The sequence below is a fragment of the Colobus angolensis genome, unplaced genomic scaffold (assembly GCF_000951035.1).
Source record: "Colobus angolensis palliatus isolate OR3802 unplaced genomic scaffold, Cang.pa_1.0 Scaffold166, whole genome shotgun sequence".
NCBI classification, from domain to species: domain Eukaryota; kingdom Metazoa; phylum Chordata; class Mammalia; order Primates; family Cercopithecidae; genus Colobus; species Colobus angolensis.
Window position 1 is genome coordinate 786,701 of NW_012114777.1, and position 13,334 is coordinate 800,034.

The following is a 13,334-nucleotide window of genomic DNA, read 5'->3' on the forward strand; positions in this document are numbered from 1 at the left end:
GTAATACCCTTTCTCCTTGTTCTGTCTTGGGGCAGCCTTCTAGCTAAAACTCAAATGCAATCCTCCCTGCCCATTTTTCATGTCTTCACTATCCCACTGAAAACTAGACTCCCTGTCACACAACCCTGGATCCAAGTCCTTTGTGGGATTGTAATGGCACCACTTAACTGTTCTGCAACCCTGAGAGCACTTAATGTACTTCCAACATCTTAGTTTACTAGTCAAATAATACTGGGCAAGTCAAGGCTCAAAGATTTTATGTCTTTAAAATCTGCCCTAGTAATCTGTGACCTACCTATGGGTTAAATGAGATTAGTGTAAGAAAGTGCTCTGTAGGGAAAGGTAGTTGTTAACAAAAAATATTTCCATGATCATTATTTATATAAATTTTAAATTTGACAATTGTGTCAATTGTTAATTTGTATGTTTTGGAGAATGAAAGGTAAATCTCAAAGGTAAATTTCCTTGTGCAAAATGCTCTCTGTGTACTATAATTGTTGCCGTAGTATCATGGATTTATCAGTTATCTTTTTCCTTATTAGGACATTCCTTTCTGCAGTCAATCAACATGGATGTGATTACAGATATCTCTGTAGTTTTGGGAAAATTTCTATATTACTTTTTGGAATCTTTGCTTTACAAGATAATTCCCAAGACGAAAAAGAATGTTGCTGGAGAGATTGTACTTATAACGGGAGCTGGAAGTGGACTTGGGAGGCAATTGGCCATACATTTTGCCAGACTTGGAGCCATTTTAGTTCTATGGGATATTAATCAAGAAGGCAATACGGAAACGTGTAGTCTGGCCAAAGAAAACGGTGGAGAGAAAGTGTTTCCCTATACGTGTGACTGTAGCAACAGACAAGAGGTCTACAGAGTTGCTGATCAGGTAGGCTGACTGGTGTTCTCTGCTTCTATTCCCAAGGAAAATATTGCATCTCATATGCACTTTTACAGATAGAAGTTTGCCATAAATTTCCCTCGAGCTCTCTATGTGTTTCCTGCTTGACTCTGCACGTCAGACATCAGACTGTGTAAGCTCCAAAAGGGAGAACAGTGTAAACAAGGCAAGTGGGAATCTGAGAAGACTGAGCCCAGAGCTGCCCAGCTGCGTTTTCGGGGGTCTCATTCACCAGCAGGAGTTGGTGGAAAAGAGGCCTCCTCCTGGCTTTGCAGCTCATTGGTTGTACAATGTTTAACAAGTTACTGGCCCTTTCTAGGCCCCTGCTTCTTCATCTGTAAAATGAAAGGATTGAACCAAATGATCTTTAAGATGATATCCAGCTTTAACTTAACTTTCTATGTTTTGTGATTTGTGATTCCTCTTTTTGTGTTTGTTTTTGAGACATAGTCTTGCTCTGTTGCCCAGGCTGGAGTGCAGTGGTGCCCATCTCAGCTCACTGAAACCTCCATCTCCCGGGTTCAAGCAATTCTCCTGCCTCAGTAGCTGGGATTACAGGCCCACACCACCATGCCCAGCTAATTTTTATATATTGTTTTTAGTAGAGACTGGTTTTCACCATGTTGGCCAGGCTGGTCTTGTACTCCTGAGTTCAAGTGATCCGCCCACCTTGACTTCCCAAAGTGCTGGGATTACAGGCGTGCACCAGCGCACCAGGCCGATGGTTTGTGATTCTAATGCATCATATCCATTATCATCATGTACTGAGGCTATATAAGAAATATACAGTAAAAAAATATATAAATATAAATATGCATTTAGCATATTTTAGACCAAATTTCCTCTTAGACTTAGCCTGTTGATATTTGTTCTAACTCCACATTAAATATTAACAAATACTCTAAATTGCAGCTACCATTTGTTATGTAGCTAGCAGGTACCCTAACAACAATGGGTCAGCTTTTGAGTAGCATTTCAGCCATGTTACCTCAAGTACGGTGTGGTGAGGCCAGATGCAGATGGAGAGAAAGAAAGAGAATTGAGCATTTCCATTTTGTTTTGCTCACTATCCCTGGGGCCGAACACAGCACAGCCTGCAGGACCATGAAGGGGAGCACTGGGGTCACTCGTGAAGCAGGGAGGTCGGGCCAGTGGTGGGGGCCTTTATGTGTTTTCCTCAGAAAGCAATGGGCAAGGCAGGGTAAGCATGTTCAGCCCTGGTTAATTACAATAACTTCAGGGGGCTCTAGGGCATAGAGGCTGCCCCTGGTTGTCTGGTACTTGGCCCTGGTGTGACTGGGGTGGGCATAGAGCAGCCCAGAGTGTGAGGACTCAATAAGGGAAGTGTTTGGATATGTGGACTTAACTGGCTGCTCAGGAAGGGGAACTGATCAGCCTCTAGCCATTGCCTCAAATTGGTCAAGACAGCACTAGAAAAAAACCAAAAGCCCACTATATTACAAATAGTTACTATTCTAAGCACATTACACACACCACAACTCACTTAATCAACACAATACCACCTTCTCAGGTATACATCATTATCATCATCCCCACTAACAAATGAGAAAACTGAGGAACAAAATGAATATGTAATTTGCCCAAGATCATAAAACTAATGATTAGCCAAAACCCAGGCAGGTTGAAGCCAAAGTGTGTTCTCTTATCCACTATGCTATGGCCCAAAGGGGTGCAAACACTTTGATAACAGAATCTCCAAGAGATTTTCCATCCCTTTGGCATCAATCTAAGCTCTACATATGGAATTCACTTATTGATCCATTCAAAAAACATTGTTTGAATCCTACTCTGTGACACTTAACCTTCTGAAGCACCCTCTTCACCCTTATCCATCATTTTCTATTGCCTTCTTCTTTATTTGATGGTCCCATAGGATTTTTTCTTTATAATTCATCATGAGCTAATGCAAGTATTGTATTGTAGATCCTTAGGCATATTTTAGTACAAAGCAAGTGGAATCAAAGTTAGTCCTCATTTGTAAAGGGAAAGACACATGGCTGGAAAAGTTCGTAGATGAATATATCCAGGATGAGCTCAGGAAGTAGTCTAACAGAGCTCCAGTCCCAGTACCACTAACTAGCCAGATTAGGACCCTGGAGAAAGTTTTTTCTTCCCAAGTATTATCCCATATAATCTTCACAAGGAAGTAGGTACTATCATTTTCTCCATTTTACTAGTGATGGAGCAGAGGCAGAGAAAGTTTAAGGAACTTACCCAGGCCATAGAGCAGACAAGTGAGGGACCCCATCACCTAGGACAGACCCCATGCTGCATCCCCAAAGGGACATCAACAATATGTGCATAATGGAAAGACCCCTTCATAATCCTCTTTCTTTGATCAAAAGTATTGTAATCTCCTGCCCTTTTTCCCCACTGCCAACCCCTAACAAATCTTTCCTTCTTGGTCAACATTTTCTTGCTACTTAGTAGAGACCAGACTAAAAACTTTAACCTAAAATTATCTTTTCACATTAAAATGTTCTTCTCCGCACTCCTATAAATAGAATTTTTCTCAGCCAACTACTTTATATGCTTTTTCTGTATAATTTCAATTATGTAGCAACTTCCAAGAAACCTAAACACTAGGGTTGTACTTAAAGACTTTCAACAAACCACAGGCTTTACCAGATTCCTTGAAATTTGTGGAAAGGTGAATAGCAATAACAGTATTCTGAAAGTGCATAGTCATTAACTTCCCAAAATTAGATTGAGGTAACATTCTCATCTCCAACATAGAAAACCAATGTATTAATAAATTGTTTTTGTTAAAATAAGCAGGTTCACAATTTATTTTCAAATGTCCAGATCCAATCAATCATTAATATTTATTTGTACATGTGTGTGTGTGTGCATGTGCACACACATGAGACTTGCCTGTTAAGGCAATAATCATTTTGACTAGAAAGAGTAGTAAACAGCTTTTTTGTGTGAATTTAAATTGGGTGTGAATCACTGTTGCTCTTCTCAAAAGCTGTGGGTCTTTTGGCAAGATCTTAATTTCTCAGAGCCTGTTTCCTCATCTGTATACTAGGATAATGATGGCTCCCTAGACTGCCTCTTGGAGTTACAGTGAAAATTAAATCCCATGATCTATATAAAATTTCTCTTGGCCCTGTTGTCCCTAAGGCTCAGGGCTTCTTAAACTGCATGACAGCAGCCACTGGGCTTTTCTTAAGTGTTCAGGAACACATTAAGCTGAAGATTCCACCTCTTTCTTGGGTCTCTATTTCCACCTCATTGGTCTTGATGAGCACTTGCTCACACTGATTGCTTCACCAAACCAATGGGATGCCCTTCTTTAAAAGTTAGTCTCCTGTGGATGTTTGCCTCTGCCCTGCCTCTCTCCCTAGTAGAGGAGTCTAATTCCTCAGCCCAGCATCAACTCGGCAGTATTAACTATTCCTTTCCTAGCTCATTCCAATCTACAACATCAGCAGCAATATTTACCTTATTCTCCAAATCGTGTTATCTGACAGGCTCAACTAGCAGTGCATGGACCAGGAATCAGAAAACAAAGTCAGGGCAGGCAGTGTTCCTTGTTTAGAAACATAGAAACAGATGGTTGTATAAGCTGAGAGATCCAGTTCAGGGGAGGAAAGTCTTAATTGCTGTTTAAACATACTTCATGGTTTGCCATTGGGTCAGCTTTCTCAATGTCACCTACAAAGTCATAATAATGTGAGTCAAAAAGGTGAAGAGAGGAAACCAGTCCCTCAGGTGTTTCCTGAAGCATACTCTTCTCCAGGCAGCGCTTGTGGTATACTGGGGTTTATGCAGGCAGATGAGGTGGGCAACTTAGGAGGGAAGGGTGAAGGAAAATGAATGAGGACTTAAGAGGCATAAGGGCGGCACAGCTGAGGGACGCAAGGCAACATGAGTCACAGAGAGTAATTCAATTCGACAGGGTCCGTTGGATAGAAGAGCACAGAAACATGGAAGTCCCTCGGCAGCGGATGAAAGGCATCCATGTTTAGGATGTGTTCATGCCGAAAACTGATCTGGCTTGAGGGAATGAGATGTGTCTTGCCTTCCTCCTCAAAGAGGAGTAGGGGAGATGATGCCCACAGAAGCAGGCATCAGACACCCGCTGATGTGCTGCGGAAAAACCTGTAGGCCATCTGAAGGGAATCGTCCTGAGACATTCAGGGAGGCAGTGTCACTCAGACTCCACTGCCATTAGTGACCCGGGAATGGACAGTCATGTAACAGAAATGGGAGGTGAGGAAAATATGCTGCAGGCCGTCTCCACACAAAAAATCCAGAATCTGGCTAAATCTGTTTTTTTTTTTTTTTTAAGATAATTTGTCATAAAGTTACTTTATAGCTGAGGAATTTCTACATGCAAGATAAGAATATCTAGCTTCAGAGAAACTACATGAAAAAAATGAGAAAAAAAATCACGACTTGGGAAAATAAATGTCAAAATGCAATGCCTCAGTTGAACTAATGCTTGCCTTCTTCTGGCCAGGTCAGGAAAGAAGTTGGTGATGTGACTATCCTCATTAACAACGCTGGTATAGTCACAGGAAAGTCCTTCCTCGATATTCCAGATCACATGGTGGAAAAATCCTTTCTTGTAAACGCCATCTCTCATTTCTGGGTAAACCTCTTTCTTTACCATTTTCTTTCGTTGGTGAGTACGAAAATTCCATTCGGTCCTATAAACAATTGTTTGTGCATTTCTCTATAAACATACCATTTGGGGATTTTCCATTGAAAGATGTGGGGTCTCAATCCTTGCAATGTTTATCTGCTGTGCTTTTCCTGATCTTGTTTTATTCCAGATTATCAGAGTAATTTCCTTCCCTCTATCCTCTGCAGTTTGTTCTCAAGACTTATTAGGCTGTTCAGAAATCTTCCCACCTAAATACAAACTGAGAGTGACAGCAATTATACAAGAGAGATTTAAGTTGGCCATGAGTGCAAAAGGAGCTTGTGCAGAGACAGGGGCTATTTTTCGTGTGGTGGTTTATGGGCATGCAGGACTGGGCATTCTAATACAGGAATTAAGGGTGGGATGGATCACAATCACCACCATTTATTGAGTACTTGCAGCCATGATGCCTTTTTCATTCTCATTTTACAAATAAGGAAACTGAGGCCCAAAGTATTTAAATGAATTCTCCAAGGTCAGGCAACTGGTAAATAGTGGCCCATGCTTACAGAAGGAAGAAGTGTGGAGGAGGGAAAAATTACAGAAAGAGAATCAGTGAATTCATGACTCAGGAGTGTCTTTCCTGAGGCCTGGAGTGGTTTATACAATGTTGCCCAGTAGGGCTGTCTTTGATGGGGGAAATGCCCTTCATCTGTGCTTCCCAATATGACAGCCTCTAGTCATCTGTGGCTACTGAGTACTGGAAATGTGGTTAATGGGATTGAGGCACTAAACTTTTAACTTTATATCATATAATCTATTTAAATGCATGTTTATTTATTTATTGAGACAGAGTCTCACTCTTTTGCCCAGGCTGGAGTGCAGTGGCACAATCTCAGCTCACTGCAATTTCTATCTCCTGGGTTCAAGTGATTCTCCTGCCTCCTGAGTAGCTGGGACTGCAGGTGCCCACCATCATGCCCAGCTAATTTTTGTATTTTTAGAAGAGATGGGGTTTCACCATGTCAGCCAGGCTGGTCTTGAACTCCTGACCTCAGGTGATCCGCCTGCCTTGGCCTCTCTAAGTGCTGGGATTACAGCTGTGAGCCACCACACCCAGTCTTAAATGCATATTTAAATAGCCACACATGCCTAGAGGCTACTTCCTTGGTTTGTGCAACTCTAGAAAGTGAGTGGGTAGAGGCTAAAGGAGAGAGGAGTTACCCGAGACGTTTTCACTAAGAGGGTTCATACTTGATGCTGCCAGGGGATGAACAGGGATCAGTGGCAAATGGGGCCTGTGGGAGGAACAGGTGCTGAAACCAGGGTCTTGGGAGACATGGGGAAGTGGGGACAGGTATGACCCCAGTCCTCTGTGTCTCCGAAAATAGGACCTTGGAATGGGCTTCCTTTACATGTCACCTGATTCCTCCCTCTTTCCATGCTACTCTTTTATACCACTCTCCATGGAACTCAGAACTATGTCCTTGGTCTTCTTCCTTGGTCACCAAAAAGCTAATGGGAACCCCCATTAACCTATTTTAACCAATATTCCTTGAGCACTTATCACAGTGCTTGCCATATAACATACTTCCCAGAAACATTTGTGAAAACCATTGATTTCCTTCCCTGTGCTACCCTACCCCAAATATTTCCTTCAGAAAGGGGAAATGTCATCTTACTAAATGGAGCTAGGGTGCATTCATTCCAATCACATCACAAATCTAGAAATCATCCTGATTCCTCCCTTTCCCTCACCCCACATCCTTGGCTGTCCCTGCACAACACGCCCAAGTGCATGTCTCTCCCTTCTGCCGCCAGCCCCTAGATCAAGCCATCCTCATCTCTCACCAACAGCTCCTCAGGGCTTTCCACCCTCAACACTTTTGCCTTCTAACCCATCTTTATATGGGAGCAAGATGATCTTTTCAACAGGTTAATCAAATAATCATCTCACTCCACAGCTCAGAAATATTGAGACATCCAAATGCACTTAGAATAACATACAGTTGCCTGTCATGGCCTCCCTTATCTGTCCCTCACCTCTCATTCTCTCTACTTTCTGCTAACTTTCTACATGCCAAGGTTCCTGATTAAACTCCAGAGAACATCAAGCTCTTTCTCATCTGAGCGTTTTTGCACAAGCTGTTCTCTCTCCAACAGGAATATTCTTTCTCCTGACTCACGTAGTAGCCCCTTCTCATTCTTCAGGCTTCATGTAGCCTCTGAACTTGTATCTTTATGTTGTGTATGTGCTCTGTTGTTTGCCTTGAATCAGCTCTACAGGTGCTAAGAGCTATTAATAAACACACATAAGCCTTCTGGTTGTGTGTCAGCAAGCCTAGAGACAGATGATACTGAGCAACCACTGAAACCAGAAAGTCAACTTCCATCTGAAGATGATGGAAAGACTCTTGATTCATCTCAAGAATTAGAGAGCTTTTTAAAATTTTGTTCTACTGCTCTTACTAGCTCATCTATTCCAAGGCTGTGAAACCAAGCCCAAGAAATATGTCTCCACCGGGTGCTGCCTGCAGTACTTCTAGGGAGAAATTGTACTGCCGTTCTTCTAGTAAGAGATTTGCTTTTTTATCTTGAGGTCTCTCAAACCTGCCAAGGCTACTGGTTTGCCAAGAAGTGACCTCCTTTACTACCTGTAAGGCTGGAAGGGGACCTGTGACCCATAAAGCAGGTATCAGTTCAATTTCCTGAGGAGACAGCTGGTTCAATATATGAACAGCAACCATCATCCCTAAAGAATAGGCTTGTCATACATGATTAAATTAAACTTATTCTTGAATGGGGCACACCTGTACTCTGGTTGCATTATCAAGCTATTCATTATATCCTGGAAAAAGAAGGCCTGGCTCTTACTGAACAGGTAGAAATAGGTACATCACCATGAAAGATGAAGGATCTCAGTAAGTCATTGCAATAGAATCTACCCACTGCCTTCAGTAGGTTTGTGCACAAGGGCAATTAATAGCTTTCATATTATCTGTAAAATGAGCTTGATTGTATATGAATGTACAATGATTAGAATAAGTTAAATTTCATTCCACACATTTTTCTAAGCTTAACCTATTGTGAAAACATTTGTCTGAATTTCAAGTACTAAAATTATTATCATCCTTACATTCCTTCGAATCTTCACTTAGTTTATAATCTAAACCAAGATCCCCATAAGATATTTTTCCCTGAATTAAGATAGCATTCAAAAAGTTGAGTTCCACTTTGCATTAGCTTCCTGAAGAGAGAAATGGAAACATATCAAGAAAGAAAAGGGGCTTGCTCACATGCCCATCAGAAAATAGAACTTTGACCACATGAAATTTCCCTCACTGATACTGTGACCCAGACATATACCATTAATTCTGTTCTGCCTGATGCTGGTCAGGGCCTGCTTTCACATAGCCACCTGCTCCTGGACTAAACAGGTTCTATGGACCTGGCTCAGCCCCAGACGTGACCTTGCAGGGGCCTCCTCACTGTGGCAATGTCAGCCTACACTGGGAAGCCCATTCCAATGAGTCAATCCTTGGCACGGTCCAGGCCACACTGCAACTCTGAGTGTGTCCTTCTGGACTGTCTTAACAGGCACAGTTTCCAGTTTGTAGTACTAGAAGCCTCCAGGAAAGAAGAGGAAGACTAGAAATTACCTACTGATGACAAAACTGAATGGCTCTAGTTAATTCATTTCAATAACCAAAAACACCAAATTAAGAAAATAGAAACTGCTATTGGGATGTAAGACACAATTATTTTATAAGAATTTGGTTACTTATTATAACAAGAGCACTGACAAATCCTCAGGGTCTTTCTAACTGCCCTGGCAAGTGTGCAATCTCTGGGTAAATATATTTGTATTAATAAATTCATCCAAGAAAAGGTTGAGTTTCCTTTTGGAGTTGACAATTTTTTCCCACATTTTCTCAGGGCAGGTCCTAAATAGGATTCAGCTAATTAAGAAATGTGGAGCATACCCAATATACCTCATTTTCTCTAGCAACCCTGCTGCTAATTGCTGTGTTATGAAATCAGGCCAAGGGAACAGACAATGGGTGATTTGGTCACCTAAGAAGTACCAAAGATGACTCTGAATGCAAAAACACCTCTATAGATTTATTTTTCTAAACAAAAACTATGGAATAGCTGTAATTGGCTGCCTTAAGAGCCAGAGTGACAATAGGTTTGTTTTGATTTTTAAATACACCTAACAGCACATCACAGTACAATTATTAAGGGATTTTAGATCTTTCAGATGCGGCAAACTTTTGGCTATTTGATTTAACAAAAAGTTAATTAGGGCTCAAGTGCTCAGAGTAAGAATATTTTGACAAGATAAGAATCCGTGCTCTCTGGGCAGACTACACAAAGGTAAAAAATAACCTTCCAATACTTCTTGTTTACAACAGACTGGAATATTCCAAGAGATTTTAAGCTACCAGGTCCATCATCTTTATCATACTTGTTTCTTTTGTTCATTAACTTTAATATGCTCTTATATGTGTGTATGAGCTTAAACACACACAAAAACTGTATCACTATATACCTATATCAGTTTTAGCTTTCAATGATCACTTTAAAACATAAACAACTTTATAATATTAAAAGTTAAGGTGTGTACTACATTGAATTTACTATCTCAATTGAAGCTTTACAAAAAAATAAGTCAAAGTGGTGCTGAGTGACTCAATACCTTTTCTCTGTGAATTTTAATTTTTTTAATTGTATTGGTAACCAAAAATTTCTCATAAATTTACACAACTTAATGTTATCTTAAAATATTCAAGCCATTTAAGTTACACTACAGAGCAATACAATCACTGGAGATATTAAAAGCTTGTCAAAGGGACAACATTGAAAAATTATAAAAGGCAATGCAAGTGCAGTAACTAAGAAAAAGCAACTTGCAACACTAAAGTTCAAAAACATCAATCTTTATTTGACAGTAAAGTCATCGTTCATTGTAGCTCAATTTAACTGTATGCATATCTGTATTCTTTACAACAGAAATGTTTTGTGGAAACAAAGATAATCTGTCTGACCCATAAACCAGTGCTGAAAAATTTAGAAAGGGTATTAATTTGGCTTTTCCATGGGGGGGAAAAAAAAAAAAAACAAGTCTTGCATAAATGCATTAAAATGAAATCCAGCAAATCTGATGTTTGTTTTCATTACATCCCACATGTGATAAAATCAGGAAATCCTAATTAACAGGATATAGCTGTTTATCAAACAAAATCCTGATAAACAGCATATAGCTGTTTGTCAAACAAATCTGATTTGTTCACAGATTTACTTTGATTAGGAGTAATGTACAAATCTAGATCCACATGTAATTTTCTACTAATTTCTCAGGCACTAAAAACATTTTACAAAAGGTAAAATACATTTTTGGCAACTAATTGCTGACTCAACACTTACTTTACTCCTTTTTCTTTCCTTTAATAATAGATACACAGCTAGTGAGCACCAGTTATGGGTCCCTATGAGCAATTCATCTTCTAGAATGTCCTAAAAAAGTGCTCCACTGGTACATAGGGCTGCAAATTCAAACAGACCTTTGTCATTACCTACTACTTTTCCCTCTAGGAGGGAGAACTTTTCTCAACTGAACGCACTAGAAGCTAGCCGCAAATTCAGCCACAGACAAAAGTAAACACACATACAGAAACATTTGCAGAAAAAAAATAGTTGATAGAGAAAGGCAAACAAAACTGAATTCTTAGGCCAGGTATGGTGGCTCATGCCTGTAATCCCCGCACTTTGGGACGCTGAGGCAAGTGGATCACTTGAGCCCAAGAGTTCAAGACCAGCCTGACTAACATGGCGTAATTCCATCTCTGCAAAAAATACAAAAACAAGCCAGGCATGGTGGTGTGTGCCTGTAATCCCAGCTACTGGGGAGGCTGAGTCATGAGAATGGTTTGAACCTGGGAGGCAGAGGTTGCAGTGAGCTGAGATCACACCACTGCACTCCAGCCTGGGTGACAGAGAGAGACTCTGTCTCAAAAACCAAAACTCCTAAAAGTGGCTACATCCCTGTGAACAGGTGACTTCCCACCCTCATCATTTTCTTTTTTTTTTTAATTTCACCAGTGTTCAGCTGTATCACAAACTATTGTAGACCACTGCTTTCTCTCCCTTACTCTGGGGAGTTTCACTGTCCCCAGCCATGGGATTTCTTATAAAGGTAGCACTGACACTCACCTTCAATCTATTTCTCAGTTTCATTTTCTTGAAAGTTTCATAAACTTTTAGATATCGATAGTGGTGCCACTGCTGGGCCTCTAAGCCTAGGCTTCCTGTCCTTAAACCTAACTGGGTCTACCAGACAGTCACTGAGATGTTCTCTGGGACTCTGGCCAGATCTTTCATACCTTTGTGTTGAAAGACAATAATCAGCACTTGTCATTTCTAACTAGTCTACAGTCATGACTGATGCAACAAGAATTTAATTTTTGGAAGACAAAAATGTTACAACTATAAGACACAGATGTATAAATTGCCACCGCACTTGGATAGGAAATGTCATAAGAGGCCAGTTGTTCACACCTAAGAAGAAACTTGTCAATTAGTTCAACAGCTCTAAGACAAGGTCACTGAGATAAAGAATATCTCAAAAACAAATGTGTCACTCTTTGATCCAGTGTCTGCTCTCTGTTCTACTGGTCCCTTGTAGGTGAGCACATCTTGGCACTCTCCAAAACTATAAGTACCAAATTCTGACAATGTTAACATTGCAATCTCATAGAAACAGATCATGAGCATTGTAAAGATTAGGTTGAAATCATTGATGAGAGAACCAGTACAATAACACAACCAACGAGATAATGATATTAGTAATGTGGATTTACACAGTGAATGAGAAAAGGAGTGCTGAGTAAGAATAGATCTAAGATGTGGTAGTGCTTTACTTGCCTAGGTGTGTTTAGCTTGCACTGAAATTCACTTTTCCTTAAACAATTCCTCCCATTCTGCCAAACCATCAAGGCAAGGGCAAATCTTGTTTAGGGTAAAGCCAGGAAGGTAAATGCAATTAAATTTTAATATGAATTGCTAAAAGCTACATGGAAAAGTTCAGCTTACCAGAAAACTAGGTTTTAAGACTTTTAGCCAACCACAAATATAAAATGTTCATTTGATTCAATTAGTACAGTTTACCTCAAAAGAAAAAGAAATCAAATAATATAGATTAGTACATAATAACCTCTAATCTCATTGAAAACAATGACTATATGGTACTTACTTTTCTACTGCCACAGAATTTAACACATTATGGTGTTAAATAAATATGTGTTAAATTAGTCAATTCATCAAATACTTATGAAGCAAATATAGTAATGAATGAAATATTGACAAAATGCATTTATACCTTCCAGACTTGTAAGGCCTTCCTTCCTGCCATGATTAAAGCTAACCATGGTCACCTGGTTTGTATTTCAAGTATAGCAGGAGTATGTGGTATTAATGGACTATCAGGTGAGTACTTTGTTTCACCATGTGTCACAGAACTCAGAAATTAGGACTCTTCCAAGACAGATAGAAGCTCTTCCTGCACCAAGGGGAAATCTCTGAAATAGGTGACTCTATTTATAATGCCAGCATTCTCTTCTATTTCCAGAAGGAGATATATTCTCTTAAAAAAACAAACAAACAAAAAAAACAGAATATGCCTATTGGCTTTGGTCTTCTTGGGTTAGGAAACACTGATATGATTTCCATTTTTTGTTGGATATAGAGTGTGGAGATGTAAGAGTGGAGTGTGGAGATGTAGGAGTGGAGTGTTTGGCCACATAAATTGACTCTGACAGG

The 13,334-nt window shown here is 40.1% G+C and overlaps 1 protein-coding gene across 1 annotated transcript in view; it reads left to right on the forward strand.

The window, feature by feature from the left end:
- Positions 1-568: 568 nt before the first annotated feature.
- Positions 569-13,334, forward strand: part of LOC105508671 (short-chain dehydrogenase/reductase family 16C member 6) — a 25,716-nt gene continuing 12,950 nt past the window's right edge. Inside the window, exons 1-3 of the mRNA XM_011937554.1 lie at positions 569-889; positions 5,391-5,522; positions 12,902-13,022. Coding sequence (XP_011792944.1) covers positions 569-889; positions 5,391-5,522; positions 12,902-13,022 — 574 coding nt within the window. The remainder of the gene's footprint in view (positions 890-5,390; positions 5,523-12,901; positions 13,023-13,334) is intronic.